The sequence below is a fragment of the Thunnus maccoyii genome, chromosome 18 (genome assembly GCF_910596095.1).
Source record: "Thunnus maccoyii chromosome 18, fThuMac1.1, whole genome shotgun sequence".
Classification (NCBI taxonomy): Eukaryota; Metazoa; Chordata; class Actinopteri; order Scombriformes; family Scombridae; genus Thunnus; species Thunnus maccoyii.
The window spans coordinates 8,210,146-8,232,806 of record NC_056550.1 but is presented as its reverse complement, the minus strand read 5'-3'; the positions used below and the strand labels follow the sequence as shown (position 1 = coordinate 8,232,806).

Here is a 22,661-nt window from a genome sequence, read left to right as displayed (position 1 = left end):
TTTCTCCAGAGCTTCTTGGTATTGACAGCAGCAAGTTTACAACTAGGAACTTTACAATAATGCAAGTGACTGTGGAAAATGAACAACAAGCTGGGACATGTGGGACTTGACTGTCCAACACAGTTGTTTTCTAAACCTTGGTGGTTAAGAGTCGCTATCTAGACAAGATAAAAGACAGGACGACAGTGGTACAACTGTAAAACTTTAATAAAAAATGAACGCATGATAAAGATGTGCAGCATCACACAATGAAACACAGGCTTACGCAAAAAAATAAACCTGATACACTTTCACTGAGCCAGCGCAAGAAACAGATGCACATAAATCACAGCATTAGAGAGGATCAACAGCCCTGAGTATAACATTGCACTGATTGTTTCATTTACCATTAAAAGATAGTGTTTGCATGTATGAAAATAAAAAGAAAAAAAAGAAAAATCAATCTGAAAGGACGGCGTAATTTTGCATTTTACAAAATTATGAAATTACTCCCCATGTTCAAGGCACAAGTGACTGCAGGTATAAAATTATTCATATAATTAATTCATATAAAATTTCTACTAATTCATTTAACCCTGAGACACATTTGTAACAAAATATTGATTTTAAATCTGATTGGTAGATGGACAGTTTGAGAATAAAGCACATGTTGGTGGGACACAATTCTGAATTTTCAGCAATAGTTAAAATAAAAATCATCATTGTGCAAATGGATGTGTAAACCACAACAGAAACATCAGATTGTACATTTGACCCTTGACATTCATTACTATGAAAGCTTCAGACAGAAAGCATCTCTCCCTGTCACACACACACAAACACACTCACACACACACAAACACATATCCCTCATGGCTCGAAGAGACGAGGCATCATCCTGACGAAGGTGAAGTTGTAGTATTGCGGCAGACCCTGATGGCTGATGCTGCTGAATTTATCCCAAACGAACGGCGGGAGTCCATCCTGTGTTGTTGGCCCGTTCACTGCCTCTGCACCGAAGTCCCCAGCCATGTCGAAATCTGTTACCTGGAATGAGAACGACACAGGAACGAGATGAAATCTGAGCTGAGCTAAGAAGCATTTTATGCTACAAAATCTGTTAATGCAAGATCATTGTAGTGACAGGATACTTACCTTAGTGTCATAGCAACCTCCTGGTGAAGGCTTCTCTGCCCTCAGGTCGTTACGGCAGCAGATGGACTTGCAGGGGTCACCCATAGAGTAAGGATCCTTCTTGTAGTCTGACAACAATCAAACAAAAAAGGGTAAAAGTAAAAATGTTGCCACTGGCAAAATAACTATCTGGTCTAATGTAAATCTTTATTTTAAATGAAATGCCATGCTTTCAGTTGCTGCCTATGATTGACAACTTCTATTTAGTAACATCCAAAGCAAATGATGACTGGCTGGCTGAGAGCTAGAAGGTACTGCTCTCAAACCACGCTTATATGAATCAATTAACAATCATGTCACTGTTTTTGGAGCTGTTTAATCATTGCAACACTAAATGCACCAGTGAGATCAGTGCTACTTTCATTGTGAGGAAAAAAACCCCAGAAAAATCATATAAAACTTATGAAATGTGTAAATAACGCAGCTCAATGTGAGTCATTTAAAAAAAAAAGAGACAGAGTCACACACCATTGAACCTCATGATGTGCTTCAAAGAGTCCAGGTCCTTAACTTCAGCCTGGTCACGGCGGAAGATCTTGGCTCTCGGACACAGATCATAGGAGAAGTCTTCTCCATACTCCTCCCACATTTGTCCGTACCCACTCAGCATGTAGATCTTCTGGTGGAAGGGAATGTTGTAGGACGGCCAGTAACCTGTGGCAACCAGAGGTAATGGGAAATTATTCTAACAAATACTCCTCAGAAAAACAGTTTTTTACAGAGAGCTGTCGTTACCTCTGCGCAGTGCCTGTGTCTGGTCAGAGTACTCCACCAGGCCGGGGATCTGCTCCACCACAGTCAGAGCGCCGTCATCGACACTGTGGCCCAGCTTTACTTTGCTCCGGTCCAACACCATGTACTGGTTGTTGTAGGTACCTACAACAGTTGAGGTTGGGTGTTGCCGGAGAGGAGGAGAGTAGTGCAAAAGGAAGAGAAGTCTGTAAAATTAATTGAGTTGACCAATTTGTGTATTGAAAGGCGTCTGACCTGAGCTCCGCAATGATGATCATGACTCATGCACTGCTGCTTACAGTCATAATCAAGTCGGGTTTTATTCAGTCAGTTGTAACAGTATTATTTTGTATTTTAGATCACGTATTCATTCGTATTTATGCAAGAAGTTTCCAAATTCACCAAATGGTTTCCACTATGTTCATTGAAGTTTTGCACAATATAGCCAAACCTTCAAATCAGTTTGTGCTTTCAGCTGCATGCATGTACTGTTTTGTAAAAACAAAACCAGACATGATTCTTCGGGTGATGGATTACTGATCCCCGGGTTCAGACTTCAGAATGTGGATTCATTATCTCTAACTCAAATCATGACTTGAAACCAAGCATCAGGCTTGAGATGAGTCACACCTCAATCTTTAAGTTTAACAGTTTCTAGACTCTGCGATTTGATTAACAGTTAGAAATACAGTTGGAAATAATGCATTCAAATATCTGAAACAACGGTACACTTTGGAAAAAGGTTGGAAGTAGTGTAAAGTAATTCAGTACTTTAACAGCTCTGCACATTTAAATAAATTGGTTTTCGGTTAACTGTTACTAACCTTTTGATTCATGTTTTACCTGCACGTCTCTTAGTGATAAAAGTACTGTTTTCATGGTTAGTGCTTTACAAATATATAATCACTGCACTCCACTCACCAGAGTTGTACATAGAGAAGGTTTGGGCCCACTCTTCTCCTGTACGTGCCAAACTGTGAGCAAGCCTGACCCTCTGCCACGCCAGCAAGCTGTTGGGGGTGATTGCTTCAAAAAGGGAGGAGTTGAAGACATTGTTGGTGGTCTGAGTCATCATCAGACCACTGCCCAACAAGTAGAAGTCATCCAGAGACACTAGGAAACCTGAGGGAGAAATGCAATATTAACTGAGACCATTTCTGACAATCTTCACCAAAAATCACATTCACAACATGGGATTCAAATATTATTATTTCTCAATGATGATTATCAGAAAGCAGTGTGTGTGTGATGGTAGAGGGTGTCGGAGAGATAAACTTATTAGCCATTCTACAAAAAGTGGCAGCACCTGTACATGTAAAACTCTGCTTTGCACAATGAAGTGGAATATAACTGAAATATGACTGTGTACAGAAAAGAAGCAGTGATATCAATAATTTTCTTGTCCTGCTGGACATTACAGGCTCCTGCTGTTTCAAATATCTGGACATTGTTAAACACATATTGGTAAACTTCTGTTTATATGGAATATCTTTACAGTTTTACTGCCGTTCTTGTTATCTTGTAATGGAGAATTCCTGGTGCCTACCAGGGTAGCTGCTGAAGGACATTTTCCCAGTGGCTGTGTGGGGGTCAGTGATGCGAAAATCCCAGTGTTTGTAGATACGCATTGTGGCAGCGTATGTGTACCAGCTGGAGTGGGCAAACAGGAGGTTCTCAAAACCGGGCAGCATCTGAGGTGAGGCACAGAAAATAGTCAAATGGAGTTAAGATTTCATCTTCAATATGGCATTCATTTGTCTGAAGAAATGTCTGGAATTTGTGTCAATGTGACTCAGATTAAAATAAATCAGGTAATGTGCATTTTACAAATGCTGCAATACACAGACATGTCACAAACAACAGGAACAATAAAAAAAGCATAACAGAAGATGGAATAATCAACACAAACTATTTAGTAAGCACAAACTATTTCCTGCCCCACACAAGACACATTTACACTAAGTGTGTGAGGGACCTCTTTGTTTATGTGGCAAATGAAACTACACACACTACTGCAGGTCTGGGACCACTAAATCCATTATAGCCCATGTCTTGCATAGGAGATTAATTCTTCATAGGTGCTCAGTTTTTTACATTTAGCAAACCTACCTGAGATGTGTGATTATAGCTGATGTTAGAGTTGCATTATTAAACACTAGGAGCTTTGAAGAACATCCTTTACGTTGTCTTCTAGTCTAGTCTTGTCTACTAGAGTACATATACATCCTGACTGGAACCTGTTTTGACGTCTGACCTTGATGAGAGCAGAGCAGTGTCCCATCCCTGGAAGTTTAAAGTCTCTGAGTGGAGGGTTGGAGTCTGGGACCAAGGCTGGAATAAGATCCAGCAGGTCTCCCACTGCATTCAGGAACTGGATGTCAAACAGGGACAGCGGCTATGGGAAGGACACCAGATAAACAGCTGTCAGCAAATGAAAACGAATAGTAGTGTTGCTTCAATAGTGAGACAGCCAGCAATACAAAAAAGAATTGGTCTAAGAAAGAAACATATTTAAGATCAGTGAAATCATGAGCTATTTGGACACCTTTCATACCAAGTCTGCTTTCTTTATTAATCCAAACTGGCGCTAAAAACAAATAAAACTATAGTAAATACATGCTGTTTACAAAGGCAAACAACTGAGACTCAGTAATATTAGTAGTATTATTGATATAATATCATGATATTGGCACCATATGTGGTGTTGTCTTATAGTGGATCATACACTGTCCTTTAAACAACATGTATCTGCTTATTCTGCTTATAATAATACACTGCAGAAAGCATTTCATGTCCCTTTAAACCTTACAGTGACGCACTGTGATATATGATCACAAGTTTGCACTGGAGGTTCCTCATTTTAAATGAGAACCTGGCAGAACAGTATTTAAATGTGGTGCATCAGTCAGATGAAGTGAAAATACTTCTTAAAGAGGAATTTCCTTCATAACTGGTAGATTCAGATTTATACATTTCTAAAGACGATTCCTCTTCTATGTTTTATCTGTGCATATACTAGACGTGTAATAAAATAATGTATACTTGCAACTTGAACGGTTGCACTTGTTTCTTTTTATTTATTTTTTCCATTTATTTATTCATTTTGCATATTTGTTTTTCCATTGTTCTTATGGTCATGTTTTGGTGTGTACACAAGGCGTCTATGCATGTAAAAGAGAGTTGTTGTTCTCGTAGAAATGTGAAGATATGGCTGTCACACCTTTTTGCCTTGCTTCTTGGCCCAGTCTGCAACTCCTGCTTGCAATCCATCCATCTGGGCGACAATGAAGCCTGTGTGTTTCCATAAAGGGTCAGAGCTTTTGTTCAGTTTCACTTGTTCTCTGGTCCATGAGTCTTGCTTCCTTAAAGTACAGGAGTGATGTTCACATGTTGTTTACAGTTCTCATTATTCATTATTCTTATTTAAAACACTCAAAAGTAAAGAGCCAAACACAGAGCACAGATGAAGCTTTAGTGTAATCCATACGGACAAATAGTCCAACAGGTATGTTTTAATAAACTGACCTGAACTGAGGACTCATTTATGGAAAGAAACACAGAATAATTCCCTTAAGTCACTGAAAACCTTTCAAACATACTATACTATGCTAGAAAATGTGTTTGCCCACATCACACCCCCGAGTTGAGTGTAGTGTGAGCTAAACTAAACATCTCTGAGAAGAGGATATGAAAGATGATGACAGTGATGTGTGACTCAGATCTTGTACTGTTTGTGACTGCGGTGATGCTGCTGTGGTTTTAATATTTAAAAGAGGACAGACTCACTTCATGAAAGTTTGAACTGGGCCGAGGATCTTGGGGTCGTGGATGAGCTGGGGATACATGTTGGCGTAGTGATTCATCATCTGCCTGGGCAGGGAAAGTAAGTACGAATATTAAATGAATGTACTCATAACAACAGAAAAAAAGTGATTCATACTGTTTGGGGACATTTTGATTGGTCATTTGTTTTCTATAAATCTTATGATTGGAGGATGCTGCCAATAATTTTTCAGGTGTTACAAAAGGTGTCAAAGGTCAAAGTTTCTTATCTTTCTCTAGTTTCTCATCATACTTAAGTCATCATCAGACTACATACTACCCAACCAATCACCAGTTGGATAACTGATAATTTGTTTTGTTGTAATTATGTTATTATTACACTATTATGTGATGTAAGACTAATTTGTGTGAACGGACAGTGAAGTCTTATCTCATCTTGTCTTATTTTAGTATCAAATGTTTGAATGACATGAATGGGACACCATAAATCTTGTTATATGACAAGGACACTATAGGAATAGCGAGCATGACAGCACATTCACTAGACTTACTGGGCAGAGAGGAAGCCTTCGAGGTAGCCCGCCAGGAAGAAGGTGACTTCATCAGTCTCGGGGGTCTTTCCGTACCCGGCACGGATCTCTAAGACGCTCCAGCCTGTACTTGACAGGGTATCATTCAGGTATCCATATGCATCCCCCTCTGTCTCCAGTACCCCCTCCTTCAGCAGGACAGTCTTGTGCTGGGGGTCCCAGTACACTGTGGCTGCTGTCATCTCTGAAAAGAAATCAAACACCATTAAGAAGATGAAGACAACAAAAAATAGCTATAAAAGAACAGCTACACCAGTAGAAGAGTCATGCAGTTTGATGGCTGTAAAAGACAATGAAGTTATGGCTTTGACTCCTAGAAAAAAAGTTTAGCCACTTCTCCCGTGTGCAGTAAATCCAATAATCTACTATTACTGATCTACTAATTATATGAAAGTCTAGTGGTGCATCTCTACTATGAATGACATGTTTAATATTTTCGTCTTACATGGGCTTGCACCTCTGACACACAGCCAGTTCATAATGCAGAAGGATTGTAGCTGCAGGGCAACGAGTGCGACTACCAGAGGGGATTGTTGTACAATACAGACGTAGCAAGTTTGAGCAAACAGTCTTCTCACTCAGAGCCGCCAACTGCTGGAACAGTCTAGCTATTGAATTAAGAGAGAGCACTAATTACCTAAGCTTTAAACATAAACTTAAGATATGACTTAAAGCAAACCAAACTTGCAATCATGAGTAATCATACTACCTTATCTCTGGCACTATCTTTACTCATTGTTTTTATATATCTCTGTTACTTCTGTAATGTATTTATGTATTGTATTGTATTGTAGTAGCATACTTGTTGAGTCATTGTATTGATGACATTAGGTCACTAATTTGTAATAACCTGCCCAGGGACAATGGATGAAAATTAGCTGCTACCTCGAGCAAATTTACATTGATGTGGAAACTGAAATGTTGATTAAAGTGCACTGTCCCTGGTAAATAAATAAATTAAAACATATATACTATATGTATTTATTTTTAGCTGGAGTGACAGATGACAGGGTCACACAAACCCATTCACACAAAAATCTCCTATCCTTCCACTTTTTGTTCCTCTGTTTTTTTCTTATATGCATGTTCCTATCTTGACTTATTAAATATAGGTTTATGGATATCAACAAAAAGCGAAAGTTAAAACTAAAACATTTCATTGGCAGGAGCCCTCGTGAGGTTGGGGATTACCCTGTATGGGTAAACAACACATACTCAACTCATGCTGTCATCTGCAACACTCCTTAAATCACAGCCGCTGACAGAGAGTAACTAAATATCTTTACTGTAAAACAGCATGCATGCGTAAAGCCAGTTTCTATCAGTTCAATCCTGGAAAATAAAGCCATTAGATCCTTACACAATAACCCGTGATTTCTCTCAAACTCGGCCTACTTACTGTCAGCAGAGGCGAAGGTCGCAGCCACATGGCATAAAAGAAAGACATACAGCCTCTTTAGTAGAAGCATATCTAGTTGGAGGTAAAACCTAAACTAGGTGCACAACAGACACAGGGATCAGCCAAAGGTGCTGAAAGCGAAGAGGAAATCAGTTGTTATATATGTGACGGAGGGAAAGTCCGAAACGGCAGAGCGGAGCGTTTCCTGATTGGCTGCGAGCCGGAGGAAAAGGGAACATGTCGTACATGTGCCCTTTGGGGGGGTAGCAGAGTCCTGCCGCTAAGTCTTATAGAAGCACAACTAGCAATAACATGCTAATAATAATTTTAATGTTACTTTGTGTCTTGCCATTTTAGATCATGAGTCAGCAAAAGCTTTCACCCCAGATGGGACTCGAACCCACAATCCCTGGCTTAGGAGGCCAGTGCCTTATCCATTAGGCCACTGGGGCTATGCGGCTCTCTTTGGTAGTCACATATCTATTTAAATACATAAGCCGGGCCCATTACATCAGGTATTGTGCCATGGTATTTACCCTCTGATAGCAAGTGTGCCCCTGACCACGGGAACGCGCATGCATTCCATTAGGAAGTGTGGCTCTGGCCGCGGGAGCGCGCATTGTTTCAGGGCTACATCACTACGCTTAGATTTCAACCAAGTAAATTAAAAATAGCAACATGGTTTAATTCACCGTGTATTGTCGTTTTATCAACGAGGTTTTGCAGTAACTCATGGCTCATCTATCAGAATACATGCTTTTATTCTTCTGTACGTGTTATCCAACTTTATGTTATTCATTGCACTGAATGTCTACTGAAAAAAACAAGGCAATCACATCTTTTTTCTCCTTTAATTCGACAATGTTATAATGTAACACGTAGTCGATTACTCGGTCATCCCATGTTACTGTTTGGAAGCTACAGTATATCCAAACACGCTGTAATTCAACCTTTTGTAAGGAATTTGTTCATTCAAATAGCTACACGTTTGATATAAAGATCACTGTAATCATTTTAACACATTTCTCGCCTAACTTATATCTATTTAACTCGAAATGTACATAAAACTAATGCAGCATTGTGAACTATTGTTTCTGTAATCCACTTTTCCATTGCAAATGATAGCCTATGTTCCTTTGGATATTGTTTTAAATGATTCTGAATCCCCCTCCTAAAAGGGTAAATAATGATAATCAGAATAATCATCATGATAATAATGTATTGCATTTATATAGCGCACAAAGCCACTAAGATAGGCTACTTGTCCTACCAGGCTGGACATGCAGACTGCCAAAATATGTAACCGCCTCTATAATGCACAGTCTGACCAATCATCAAGTGTTTTATTTATATATATATATCAGATCATACCCAATAACCTTGGAAAATATGGAGAGGTTTCCAGTCTCTTAGTGTTTTAGTTAATAGTCAAATCAAATTAACCTTCTGACCTCCTCTAAAATGCTGACAATACATTTATTGATTCACAGCCTTACCTAACCTTAACCCCTGACCTCACCTAATTTGCATTATTGATAAGGAAGGAATCACATGTCCTGGATAGACAAACACAGACACCTGGACAAAATCTGTGGATTTTTGGAGGGGGATACATACACTGGCAGACAACAATTTGGCCTGCAAGAATGTGTATCCCCCTATAACGACTGTGAATTATGGAGGGGGATTTTGAGGCAACTAGATAGATGAGCCATGTGCTACTTTGCAAAACCTTGTTGATAAAACTACAAAGGGCCACACTTCCTATCATCACATTACAAAAGATGTTAACATTTTATTGTTATGGTGCCACAACTGTATGAGTCTCATTTTTTACTGTTTGATAAATTATTTTACATTTTCCCGACGCTGTATGAGTGCATTTAATACAATCTAGATGCTTTCTAGTTGAAAGAAAGGTAAGATAAAAAAATAAAAACAAAACATTGATATTCCTCCAAAATAGACCAAACACTTTTTTAGTTATAATTGTATGTTTATTTATAGTTTTAAAAAAATCATTGCTTAGGCCATTTTAAGGTTCATGTAGTCAATTTAACTCCAAATAAGCCTGTTAACTCCAGCCAATATGTCTATGAACCGCCCTGTTAAAGATAAAATAAAAATACAGTAGGTCCCTTTGATTCATACATTCCAGTTATTTGGAAAAACAACACACAGAAGAAAATCCTTCAAAACAGGAGCCACAGTCAGTCAGTGCCGACTGCAGGACAGTGTGATCTGATGTGATGCTGCCCCCAAGTGATGACCTCAAACACGTCTGCAACAGTTAATCATCAAAATGCACAAAAGTCATCTTATTTCACACAAGACAAAAAACAAATAAACAAACAAAAAAGACAGACCCCAGAGTTACACGGGTGGATAATTATATTCACTGTAACAGAATTAATCTCGCAATTTACTGATCATTAAATCTTTTAAATATATTTTGACAAAAATAAATAAAGTTGGAATGACAAGAGAAATTACAACAGCAGAGTTTTTATACTCTTTCCCTTTATACATTCTTATTTACATGTAGTGTCTGCAATTTCAGTCCACATCCACAGCATGGTAAAGCTCTGAGTGTTATTATAGTGTTCGTCTAATAACTTTCTCATCTTAGACAAAAACACTACTGGAGGGCTGGGCGCCACTGGAATAAGGGGAAGTGAGAAATGAAGGTTAGTGTTACAGGAAAATAACACAGTTTAACTTGAAGTATGCAGATTGAATTTAAAAAAAAAAAACTTTGGTTGTGAAACTCTCTGTTGGTGGACACTCTGTGGCAAGCTCTTCCTTGTTTAACAACTAAAATGTTTTAAGAAGAAGGAAAAACATCCAAAGATGTGTAACAGTTGCATGTAACAAACACTTCAAGTAGGAATCATGAGGAAGAATCATTTCTGTGGTAGCCCCCATCTTCAGCAAACACCTTTAAAATGTTGATCCATTAGTGTAATTTGCCAGTTGCTTGTTAAGGTGAGGAGAAAATGTCTCTGCAGTGACACCTCACATCTTCTAGTGCAAACTAACATATTTGTATTATATATATTTATATGTATTTATTTACTGTACTTATTTTAGAATCTGTGTTGTTGACTGTGGTTGTTGTTTGCTGAGGTTGTTTTTTCTTTTAATGCACTGAGCAGGAGTAGTATTCTTAATTTTGTTGTATTATCTACAATGACAAAAAAGGCTTTCTATTCTATTCTAAATAAATCCCTGTCCAAAATGTTTACAGCAAAGAAAATAATCAAATAAAAATGTAAATATCAAGGTAAAGCTTTAACAATCCACAATGTGCACACTGACACACAGCCCCGACCCATTACACTTCATTACACTAAGAGTCTAAAAGGCACACCTCGTATGCATTTAGTTCCTCCTCTGCAGCATTAAAATAAAGTTGCCTTCTGTTAGTTGTGTTTGTCTCACACTCATTCAGCAATGACCTTATGAGTGGACGACAGTCACATCAAAAGCAGGAAGTCTACGGTTTAAAGAGAAAGTTGAGTCATAATTCACAACAGTAAAATGATATGGTAATCACAAAGCCGTTGATTTGAGTGTATTCCACAAGGAAAACACCACAGAAAGACCAGACAACAGGATTATAGCAGCGATTTTCAGTAGTATTCACCTTTGTGACAACAGTATTAACAATGTCAGCTGCTATGTTCCACTCTAAAGATCATCGTTTGGTGAGAGTGTTGACATAAATTGTAAGTGAGGAACAGTTATGTTAGCGGGGCAGATTTAACGTCCATAAGAACACCACATTCACTCTCACACTCTCACACACACACACACACTCATTCGTCATCGATCAGTTTCTCAGCGCCGTTCTCTGCTTGTCTCCCTACGTTGCTTCCTCCTTCGTCTCCGCCTCCTCCTCCCTCCTCCTCCTCCTCGTCTTCAGCGTAGGAGAGCGACTGGCTGCCGTAGTTGATCATGGTGCGGGAGAGGTCCACCTCGATGGGGAAGACATCCGCCTCCTTCAAGACGGCGTAGCACTCGTCATAGTAATGTGACATGCCCGAGACAAAGCGCTGCAGCTGGAACACAATGTCCTGGACTGCAGGTGAAGAAGAGGGGAGGGAAAAAAAGAGTGGATGGAAAGTTTCGTGACAGGTGAGCTGAGTTACACATTGAAAAATAAAAAATGTAATCCTGTTGAAGAGAAAGAGACATGTCACACCAAGAATGGCTGTTTTACTTCTCCTTAAGCAGAATTTATTTTGTTGTGCTTCCTGTTTTAAATGTCTCTGTTTCATATCTTTAAAATGCTCTATGTCTTTGCAATCCTTGTTCGTGCATTTTTGCCCTTATAATGTTGATCTCAAATTCCATAATCCCTGAAAATATCACACTATAATTATCTGTGTATCTGTGTGTATGTATATTATTTTGACAATTACTAATATAAAATGTAATTTTAATAGTGTTAAAATATATTTTACATGAAAAACCTCAAGACATGTCATTATTTTGAAACTCTTTCTAATTAAAACATGTTATACTGGAAACATGTAACATTAAATATGCAACTTGTTAACCTCTTTTTGTACATTTACACTGGTTACTGTCACATCTTGTTTTATATATCAGATGGCTGGAAAAAAAAGACTTGAAAAACAACAACAACAAACCATGTTTCTGATCCAGCAGCTCTATCTTCTCCAGAACGTCCTTCCTCATTTTGGCAAAGCGGGCGCGAGCCTCCTGCCGACATCGCAGCACCAAGCGGTACTCATAGTTACCAGTGCTGACGCGATACAGAGGCTCTCCCATGGCCTGCAGAAGGAAGCACATTACTCACTGCTTCAGATTATATGAGTGCATAAAACAACGACGCCACACACAAACGATGTGGCTCCATCAGAGTTTTGCAGCTCGATCAGTTTAGTGGCATCAGCTGCAAAATAAACTCAGTTTGCACTTGTCTGCTCAAAATAAGGCCACCATGTACAGTATACAGATCAAAATTAAAACATGTTGCACAACTCTTCTCCTGTACACATTCCTTTATTCTCCGGCTCTTTCGCCTTCATCAGAGTGACCAATTAAACACTATAAATACTATCTTAACAAAACATCATAATCAATCACTTCTTAAAAATTATCATATATGATATTGATTCTAAGAGAAATGTCAATTATTTTCTTGATTGATCATTTGAGCTATAAAATTGTGGAAAATGTTTCCCAAAGCCCAAGACGACATCCTCAAATGTCATTTTGTTCCACCCAACAGCTCACAACCTAAAGACATTCACCATAGAGGACTAAATAAAACAGAAAATTATCATATTTGAGAAGCTGGAATCAGATAAATTGGACATTTTATCTTAAAACTCAAAATGATTAATCAATTTTCAAAATAGTTGTTGATTCATTTTCTGTTGTTTGACTAATTATTGCAGCTCTATATCTAATCTTCAACATCTATTCAGTATACACAAAACATCATGTAGTTTCACTCCTGACTGAGCATGGAAGTGTGTCAAACACTCCCCTCCAGCAAGAGGCTGAGATCTGTCAAGACCAAAATGTCACAACACAAGAACAGTTTTTTCCCATCTGCAGCCGGCCTCATCAATAAGGCCCAAGACCCCCACTCACATGGACTCTATCCCATCCTTAAACACTACACGTTACATTAACTTAAAAATGTCATCATCTGCACACCTGTGAAACCATCACAGTGAACAATGTGTTACTTATTTATTGCTTATATGTTTACGTAATTAATTATCATTTGTAATTTTATTTGCACATTTCATGTACTGTTTATACTGTTTTTATACTGTAAAGTTTTGTACATTCCCGGTCAGTATCTTGTACAATGCCATAGCTCTTTTCACTATATTTAGGACATTTCACATATTAATTGTAAATTTTTATTTATATAGTTATATCACCTATCTGTTGTGGTAGTGGTATTTTTCTCTTACTTTGTATAGGCACTTGTGTTTTCTCTTAACTTTTATTTTTTGACTGTTATGCACCAGGAGAATCCTCTGAGAGAAAAGCAACACTTTTCCTTTGGCAACCTTATCTTACGTCTGCTATACTATACACTGATTACATTTCTTAAAACTAGAATTGAAATAACAACTCACAATACTGCTGTATTCCTCATCGTCCATCTCCTTCACCTTCAAGCAGTATGACTGAAAGACAAAAGAGATTCATACTGATATTCTGTTGACGGACATTCAACTAATTTAACAGCTTTAAAAGTGATGTCACACTGCTGTGGCCTTACCAGATATTCAAACTTCACATCCAGGTACTTGCGGATGGTGAGCTTTGTGTCTGGTATGGCTTTGTGAAGGTATGTGTTCAGATCATGAAGCATCTGTACAACAAGATATGATTGGTAAGAGGTTTGATATAAAATCAGACAGACATTAGAGCTACTGTATAAAGACACAACACAACAAAGTATCGTTGGATTAACTCAAGACATCTGTGTTCTTCTGTTCATGATGTTTGATAAAAGATAACTGAGCTAAAAATTGAAGTAAAGAATACAAACAAGGATAAATCCAATAATATATACTGTATGAAAGTAAAGACAGATCACAGCATCGATATGAAGGTATAAAAAAATAAATATAAATATATATTCAACCTTTACCATGAACTGACTTCATCATACACATTAAACATCCCTTAGAGAGATCAGTGTCATAAGGAATGCATAAACCTAATGAACACATACACAAACACTGTTTAAATTTATTTCTTTGAAGTCAGTTTGAAATAAAGATCAAGTAGAATCATGATGTCAAAAAACTTCACATTTTCTGGTGGAATAAATGCTTCAACTGCAAATTATTTTGTACTCACAGGCTTGATGGTCTTTAGTAGCTGAATACCATATTTCTCAATGTTGCGGTGAGCATCAGCAAACTTCACAAAGGCCTCACTGGCTGCAGCCTGAGGCTCTCGAACTCCGATGACAGAAAAAACATCCCCAAATGCTGTAAAGTTCCAGTAGGCTGTCAAACTCCAATCACATATATTAGACTCTATATCTCTTTAGATCAATTAAGATTGTCTATCTTGTGTTCTTCTTAGCTATTCAATGTCAAAATTAAAAAAGTGCACCAAACAATGTAAAGATGCTTTGTTTTATTATTTTTGATCACAGTAACTCACCTCTGTGGGTTTGAGAAAGCTCAAAGAAAGCTCTGAGCAGTCTCTTTGTGTGCTCCATCAGCCCTACAAACAGAAAATAATAATGATGACATACTGGTTTGAATAAACAGCAACAAGTGAATCTGCATCAAACTCAATTCAACACATCAAGTGCATCTGGTGAGAACACTACACAATCATTACGATTGATAGTTTCCTGATTTTGTGATTACTGTTCCCCAAATTGTTACAAAACACATTTATTTGGTATTTTGATTATTCTTTACCTTTGTAGAGCTCTGCTGTTTTCTCCAATTCTTCTAGTCTTTTGACCAGTCCATCTGTGAAATAAAGTTCATTTTGTAGATATCTATATAAATTAATGGATAAAGTTGTAACATTTTCTATTTAAATGAGTAAATTGATCATAACAATCTCACCATTGCATAGAATAGCTCTACTGAGTCCGAGAGCATCTGCTGTGCCTGAGCTCATATTCTCTACCAGGCGATGTTTGACTTTTTTCAACACTAAAACACACAAAATATGTGTCAACACACACCGCAACACTGAATAAAAGGTGTCGTGATAATGGAAGAATATGATGCATAAAATGAAAATGCAGAATCCACAGAGGGTAAAGTAAACAAACAATGGATCAAGACTAATAGTGAGTATGTGTCTAGTGGAAGAGATACCTATATCCAGAGACTTCCCCTGTTTTGGGTCTGCCTGCAATTTGTTGTAGTGGATTACTGCCTCTCCCTGTAAAGACATAATCAAGAATCAACTGAATCAACAACAACAAATGAACACGGAATATTTAAAGGAAAAAGGAAAAAATCTGTCTTACATTCATTTAATATAAAAATGTACAATATATACAAGCATACAATTAAAATACAGTGTGTAAAATTAATCATTTGCAAATTTTCCAGCGTCATGATGTCATGGGTGAAATCGACATGAAGTACTTGCACTGAATGTGCAACAACAACAAAATCTAATCCTTTAACTCCCACATTGAAGCCTGTCTTTAATCCACCATGCAGGAAGTCATGGAATTTCCTGGGTGCTAACAATGGATGCCAAAAACAACACAGCCCCTCTGCATAGGTGACGTGCCAAATACTATTTGTGCTGACCTCTTTAGCACAGCTTGGAAAGCAAGTTAAGTCCCTCTTCTCCACAGTCCGATGGTGGGTTTGCACCCGAAATTATCTCTTGCACTATTCACTGATATATCCACAGCCACAGCGGGACACAAAACCGTGAGTAAGGTTTTATTCTTGTTTCTGTTTGTGTCATTGTATGTCATGGATTTTGAAATATTACATCATATTTAATACATGGTCTAAATGTGCTTCATTCCTTGTTTTAATGCATTAAAAACACTGGTCATCAATGGTGAAGAGTTAGTTAGTACATTTGGTAAGTTTAGTTTAATTTAAGTTTAATCAAAATTGCAGACCATAAAGATTCCAAACTGAAAATAAAAGAAAATTCAAACAAAGCAGATTTTCTGCCTGAGTGAGTGAGGAGGCAAAAGCAAATCAAATTGACCTGCATTTGACAGATGTCTGGCATTAATCTTCCATCTTAGTCATCAACTACATTAGTCACTAACTGAGACGACTGTATTGGTCAAAAACTCAACCTTGTGTTCACAGAAATGTAGAAGAGGCCATCTTATGACAACCTGGTATTATTCAGGATTACAAATTATTATGGACTGTGATTCCCTCCCCAGCACTTGTGTACCTGGACAGCTTGAATCATCTTGGCCACCTCCACTTTTGTCTTTCCCTTTACTGGTTTGCCGTTCACGCCTGTGATTTCATCACCTGCTGCCAGCGTCCCATCCAGAGCTGCTGGGGTGTTATCAAAGACCTGCGAGACGACAGCAGCCACATTCAAAAAGGTACCAATAACACAGAGTGTCTACATTTCCATTCTGACTTATTCGAATGGAGCTTTATCACCATTGTATCAACTTAATGCTACACATATGTTTTAAAATTCGATGCCTACTACAAAACTTGAAACATGATACGAATGTCCTGTTGTGGTTAAAACACAGCAACAACACCTACCTGCACAATGTAGAGACATGGACAGTACTGTGCCCCACCCCCAATGCTGATCCCTATCAGGTTATTAGCATCTTTCTTCAGACACACAGTGCCAGGGACTGTCGGTATCCCCCTGTTGAAGAGTAAAAATGTTTTAATTTTATATTTGCAGCATATAGTTGACTCTGTTTGTGACAATCCTAAAGTGCAAGGTTCTTATCACGATCACATTATAAGCTACTGTTTTAAGAATTTAATGAGATCACTCAACGTGGTTTGATTCGTCACTGTATGTGATCTCATGTGTGAATGGAAGATTTCAGTAACACACTGAAATACACAATTGAATGGGAGGAAAAAAGAGGAAAAAAGAGGAAAAACGACAATTGTGACTCACAGTTTGTCCTCCTCCAATTCATAGTCCATGTCTGTGAACATCGCAGGACAGCGTCACTCCTGTCCCGTTAAACCTGTCAGTGATTATTTCAGTGATTAACAAAACCCGTAAACACAGTCTGACTGAGGATTGATATGATGAAGACAGAAATATCATGACAGTTTTCTGACAGTTTACTACCTATGAAATATAAAAAGAGATTCAAAGTAAAGTTGGTCTTTCTATCAGGTAGGAAGGACGTTATCTATCAACTTGGATTGATGGAAATATGCGCAAAATAAAACAGGTCCTTCTTTTGGGTGATCTGGCTCAGTAGAGCGAGAGAAAGCTGAAGCTTTGCTCGTTTCGGAGGTTTGCGGTCGGTGAGAAGACGCAAGCTGCTGCTGCTTCTGCAGGTGAACTAACAGCTGCTAGCTTACAATGCATGAAAACTACGTGATGTTAGCCAGTTAAATGAGTGTCAGTGAAACAACATGTAAGTTAAACAACATGCATGAACCTATGCGGTATTAACTATCGGGAAGATTTCCTTAGAGTGACGTAAGCCAAAAGCATGAAAATTGCTCGCTAAAGCTAATTAGCTGCTAGCTTCTGTAGACTAGTGGCAGGTTAAATAGCTAATTTCTGATGTTAACACGCCATTAGTGAGTTACCTTTACTAGAATGTGCACCAGTTCATACAAATGTCCCTTTGTATGCATAAAAAGCAAAATGCCGTTCTTAAATCGCTTCCCTTAGTCGTAAATATATTAATTTCTGGATCAACTGACAGCTCCTCTGTTTACTTTCAGACGTCACTTCCGGCAACTAGCGGAAGTTGCTTTTGAGAAAGACTTTTCAATTGTTTTCTATGGTCACCGACTCCAAATCATTCAGGGGAAATAATACATATATTCATACAAATTATATGTATTATTGTAATTGTGCTTTGTTATTAGCTAATATAAAATCCTGGACCACGTAATGAGTTCAAAACAGCCTTCAACGTATTTTTGTACATGAGTTTCACCGCCATCTCGTGGCCAAAGAGAAGAACTGCAACACATCACATTTGTAAAGCGACATCAATGGAGACATGACAACACACCACTTTTCCGGTTAATGGTCAATCGTCTTTCCACGTTGTGACAACAATTGATGTATAATGTCTTTATACATCCAACAGACGACAGTACGACGAGCAAACCGCGGGTCCCGTGACAGATGGAGGCAGTCAAATACAACTTTTCTGGAGTTTTTCTAACTATACGGTACACTCAAGTGTGAGGGGTTATATTACGAAGAAGAGGCACGAACTAGTACGAAGCATGTATACATTGACGCCAATTTGACGAATATAACGTATTGCAATTTATCTTTGTTACCAATGGATGGCAGCAAAAACTCATGATTGAGTTGAGGGCTGTTTTGACTGCTGGTTGATGAAGTGTGTATCAATATGAGTACTGTAATACACATAATCAGTATGAATATTTGTATCATTGCCAATGAAGAATGATGATGGTCTCATGACAACTGTGGCCTTTTAAATTTAATCTAATGTCATCCTTTAATTGGCTGAAGAAGTTTTGATTAATCTCAAAGATCCCTTCCAGACATGTTTTTAGATTCATATAAAATACTCTACTTTGAATAATAATTTTTGTCAGATGTGTTTTTTTCCTCCACAAAATGAGTTAAAATATCTTGTTAAAATCCTTAAAATTACATCTACTCTTTCTCCCTCATTAAAAATTCCAAATTCTATAAAAATGCAAATATTGTTCATTTAAAAAGTTTAACAGCTGGACACAAGATGTCTCCTACTTCACTGTAAAGTCTATTCTCAGTGTTTGTACACTGGAAGCTTCAGGTTTTCACATCACACTTGTGTAGGTTGAATATTGGACCAAGATTGGCTTCCAAACTATTTGTGTCACAAATCATGATCGTAAGTCCACCCATTAAAATCACATTTCCAATGAGCTCAGAGAAACTTTCTACTTTCAGCAGATGAAAGTGAAAACAGCCTCTAGTGTCAAACTGCACATACATCATTCTGCACAGTGAAGCTCAAACATCCAACTGAAGGAACAAGAAGAAAAACATATTTTTGAGTGGAGAGAGACTTTAAAATGAAAGCTAAAATTGAAAATGACCATATTTTACTAAAAAGATATAGATAGTGAAGAGCAAATTAGGTCCTCCTTGAACTGTCTATCAGACAGTCACTGGAAATGACATGGTGCAAACTTACACACAGTAAATGAATAAAAAGTAAATAAATGATGCCAAATTAATACAATACCCTGTTGAGGTCAGTGTAAGAGAGGAGAGCGAATATATAATTATGCCTCATGGGCTTAAAATCCATGATTAATTATTAAAGAGACATTCAGCAGTCATGATGGTATCAATAGGTATCATGTATATATTTAATGACCAAGCATACAAATCAAACATGAAAATGCTTTTCAATTGATAGAATTAGCATAACAGACTGATTGGATACCATAGGCACAGTGTATTCTAGGTGGTCGTGTTTTTGCTACAGTTTAATCAATAATGTCTTCAGGACCCTCCTCCGTGTACATAATGGTTCCCAATCTAAAAAGATTAAAGCAGCTTGTTAAAGGGCAGAGTGGTTTGTTCAGACACTTCACACTGTGGCAGCTGTTACTCACAGTTTGTTCAATGATCAAAGAGAGAATTAATTTCATTTGCATCAGTTCAACAGTAATGATTAAATGTTGAGGTGCCTCTGCATTGAATAGGCTGCTTGATTGTGATGATGATTATCGGGGCAAACTGTGATGATAAAAGTCTGTTAACTGAATCCTTTGTGCTCATAAACTGTGAAACTTCACAGTTGAACTACTTACTTCTTGTCCCAGGACAGAGGAGAACCATCTTCCATCTTATTAGCTCCAGGACTATTCACCAACACCAGCACCCAGAATGAGCATGGTAAGTTGAACTGCTTTGTTTCTGCCTTTATCGATTATTGATTTGCACACTGTAGTTTGTAGTTTGTTGGATAAAAGTATCTGACTGTGATACTGACATTTGATTCCTCTAAGTTTGTCACCATTACGACAAATTGTAACCTTTTATTTTCTAATTAAATTGGTTGAAACTCTGACTTGCACAACTGTGTTTCTCAGAAACTTGAATTGAACAATGTGGAGCTGAGAGCTGGAGATCAGCTGAAAATAAAGGGAGTAATTCTGCATGATGCTGAGAGGTAAACTAAACAAAGACTTAGTTATTCTTTATTAGCCCCTTAATGGAATAAAATAATGTAAGGATATCTGTGTACATACAAGTTGGTTTATTGCTACAAGGAATAATTATAAATCTGGAACAATGTGTCCTTTCGTTGATTGTGGAGCATTTATGTTTTTTATAAATATCCTGATGAATATGTGTCTAATATTTAACCCATGTGGCATTCTGAGCTCTGCAAACACACACATTAAGATTACTTTTATTGTATAATCTGTGATCCACTCAGATTCCAGATCGACCTCGGCTGTCATGAAGACGATCTGGCTCTGCACTTCAACCCTCGTTTCCATGACGACACTGATGGAGCTGTTGTCGTGTGCAACTCAAAGACTGCTGGTTGCTGGGGTGATGAGAAAAGGGAAATACACAACCCCCTGCACAGGGGCACAGATGTCAAGGTGGGGAGATGTGACTACAAGAAGTGAAGATGTGTGAACTTTGTGAAAAGTGGAAGGTTCAGCTACAATTTGAAAGACTTCAAGAGTCGGTTTGTCCAAATCACAAAAATTTCTTCACTAACCCCAAGCCATGTAGATAGTTTGGGTTTTGTCTGGAGACGTTTTGAGATATCTGTCTAAGAGGTTTGCTACTAAAGTAGAAAGAATTTTACTTTATGAGCATCTTTTCTGTTTTAGATTGTGCTGAAACTGGCTGGAGACGTGTTTGAAGTGGAGCTTCCTGACGGACAGGAGGTCCAGTTCCCGAACCGTGTTGGCATGGACGTCATCAGCTACATCAGAATCACTGGAGACCTCAAACTGACTTCCTTCAAGATCTGCTAAGAGACACAACTGCTCTCACACATGTATGCTGTGTTTATCAGTTTGGTTAAAGATGAGACTTTCAGTTATTGTAAGAAACATGAATCATAAAGAGATGTAAATGTTCAGTACAAAAGGAATGTATCCTTATTTAAATATTTCCTGTTGTGCAACAGAAAATAAAATGTTTAAATTCAAATAATCTTGCTTTGTTGTCTTTGAAGGGTCAGTTTTCACAAATTGAAGCCTGATCCTGCTTTAAAGCCCAGCTCATTTTTATCTAATGTAAATACTAAAATGGTGATTAAAATATTGTAGATTTAAACAGCAGTTAGTGAAAACAGTGGTAATGATGACATGAGGTCAAAGTAACATGACAAATAAAATGCACTTTTCGGTAAAAAGTGTAACTCGCCACTTAAACCACATTTTGTCTCCTATAACTGTAAACTGCTTTACTTTAAAATAGTTTTTCTTAGGAACTTAAATTAAAAAACAGCTGGAAGTGAAGGAAATAATTCTATCTGATGCTGAGAGGTACAGTTTCAGTTCTTAAAAAGAATTGCTTTAATTTATTCACTAAATAGTGAATAGATAATGACCTGGATGTGAAAGCGGTGGGTGTTTCCCCCACAGCAGAAGGGTGTGTGTTTGTGCTGAACAAAAGTTTGACTGAAGCAGAACTCTTTATATAATTATGTTCTCAATATAATAATTGTCAAATATAAATTGTATTTGAGCATTAATGGTGATTAATCGGACCCATGGAACAAGAAGAGGTAAAAGAGGAAGAACTTCTCCTTCAGCTGGAAAACCACATCCTTGCTCACAGGTACCTGTCATATTGTTTGTAAACAAATAGTTTTGCTTGGTATAAAAGTTTAAAAAGTTTGAAAAATGCCTGATCTTCCTGAATTATACAACATACCAAATGTTTATTGAATAATATGATATTCATACAGTCAAAGGTGATGTCCCATGTTATCAGATTTGTTGCCGGTTTTTAGATGTATATCATCAAATGATACTGTAAAAAACACTTGAATGTGGAAATAATACAATGAAAAAAGGAAACACCTGCACACTTGCTCCAAGTCAAAAAAGTTAAATAATGACAACGTTTCAATATTATTTGGATCTTCGTCAGGTCAAAATGTTTAAAAAATGGAAAACACACCCATATTTATACATCATGCACACAAACAGGCTGACAAGCTCTATGATGGCAGGTGTGATTAACCAACATGGGTGATAAACATCCCAAAACTATTAACAATTCAATAAAGTACATCGAAAAAAATACATAGAAAAGCAGTAACAGAAAAGCCGTACTTT

The 22,661-nt window shown here is 37.6% G+C and overlaps 3 protein-coding genes and 1 non-coding gene across 10 annotated transcripts; 1 reads left to right on the top strand and 3 right to left on the bottom strand.

Moving 5' to 3' along the window:
- Nucleotides 1-189: 189 nt before the first annotated feature.
- On the bottom strand, nucleotides 190-7,882 carry plbd1a (phospholipase B domain containing 1a). The gene is made up of 11 exons (XM_042392887.1): nucleotides 7,678-7,882; nucleotides 6,240-6,462; nucleotides 5,692-5,775; nucleotides 5,126-5,267; nucleotides 4,160-4,300; nucleotides 3,452-3,596; nucleotides 2,827-3,027; nucleotides 1,909-2,049; nucleotides 1,642-1,827; nucleotides 1,135-1,241; nucleotides 190-1,026 (listed from the first exon to the last, which is right to left on the bottom strand). The coding sequence occupies exons 1-11, from the start codon at nucleotides 7,745-7,747 to the stop codon at nucleotides 850-852; spliced, it is 1,617 nt and encodes a 538-aa protein (XP_042248821.1). The 5' UTR covers nucleotides 7,748-7,882; the 3' UTR covers nucleotides 190-849.
- A 174-nt stretch (nucleotides 7,883-8,056) lies between these two features.
- Nucleotides 8,057-8,129, bottom strand: trnar-ccu. The gene has a single exon. It is a non-coding gene; the product is annotated as a tRNA-Arg (tRNA).
- Nucleotides 8,130-9,652: 1,523 nt separating this feature from the next.
- pick1 (protein interacting with prkca 1) lies at nucleotides 9,653-18,124 on the bottom strand. 2 transcript variants are annotated; one of them, XM_042393714.1, is made up of 13 exons: nucleotides 17,952-18,124; nucleotides 17,299-17,371; nucleotides 16,923-17,034; nucleotides 16,591-16,719; nucleotides 15,528-15,594; nucleotides 15,270-15,359; nucleotides 15,117-15,170; nucleotides 14,851-14,913; nucleotides 14,539-14,672; nucleotides 13,952-14,044; nucleotides 13,806-13,856; nucleotides 12,333-12,477; nucleotides 9,653-11,758 (listed from the first exon to the last, which is right to left on the bottom strand). In XM_042393714.1, exons 2-13 carry the CDS (start codon nucleotides 17,337-17,339, stop codon nucleotides 11,496-11,498), a joined length of 1,242 nt encoding a protein of 413 aa, XP_042249648.1. In that variant the 5' UTR covers nucleotides 17,340-17,371; nucleotides 17,952-18,124; the 3' UTR covers nucleotides 9,653-11,495. The 2 variants fall into 2 exon arrangements, with proteins under 2 accessions (XP_042249648.1, XP_042249649.1); XM_042393715.1 differs by lacking the exon at nucleotides 17,952-18,124 and adding an exon at nucleotides 17,479-17,544.
- On the top strand, nucleotides 17,617-21,521 carry LOC121884743 (galectin-2-like). 6 transcript variants are annotated; one of them, XM_042393716.1, is made up of 5 exons: nucleotides 17,617-17,693; nucleotides 20,147-20,244; nucleotides 20,442-20,521; nucleotides 20,792-20,963; nucleotides 21,201-21,521. In XM_042393716.1, exons 2-5 carry the CDS (start codon nucleotides 20,236-20,238, stop codon nucleotides 21,345-21,347), a joined length of 408 nt encoding a protein of 135 aa, XP_042249650.1. In that variant the 5' UTR covers nucleotides 17,617-17,693; nucleotides 20,147-20,235; the 3' UTR covers nucleotides 21,348-21,521. The 6 variants fall into 6 exon arrangements, with proteins under 6 accessions (XP_042249650.1, XP_042249654.1, XP_042249651.1 ...); XM_042393720.1 differs by having other exon boundaries at nucleotides 17,627-17,693; nucleotides 20,177-20,244; XM_042393717.1 differs by having other exon boundaries at nucleotides 17,627-17,693; nucleotides 20,172-20,244.
- Nucleotides 21,522-22,661: the final 1,140 nt, after the last annotated feature.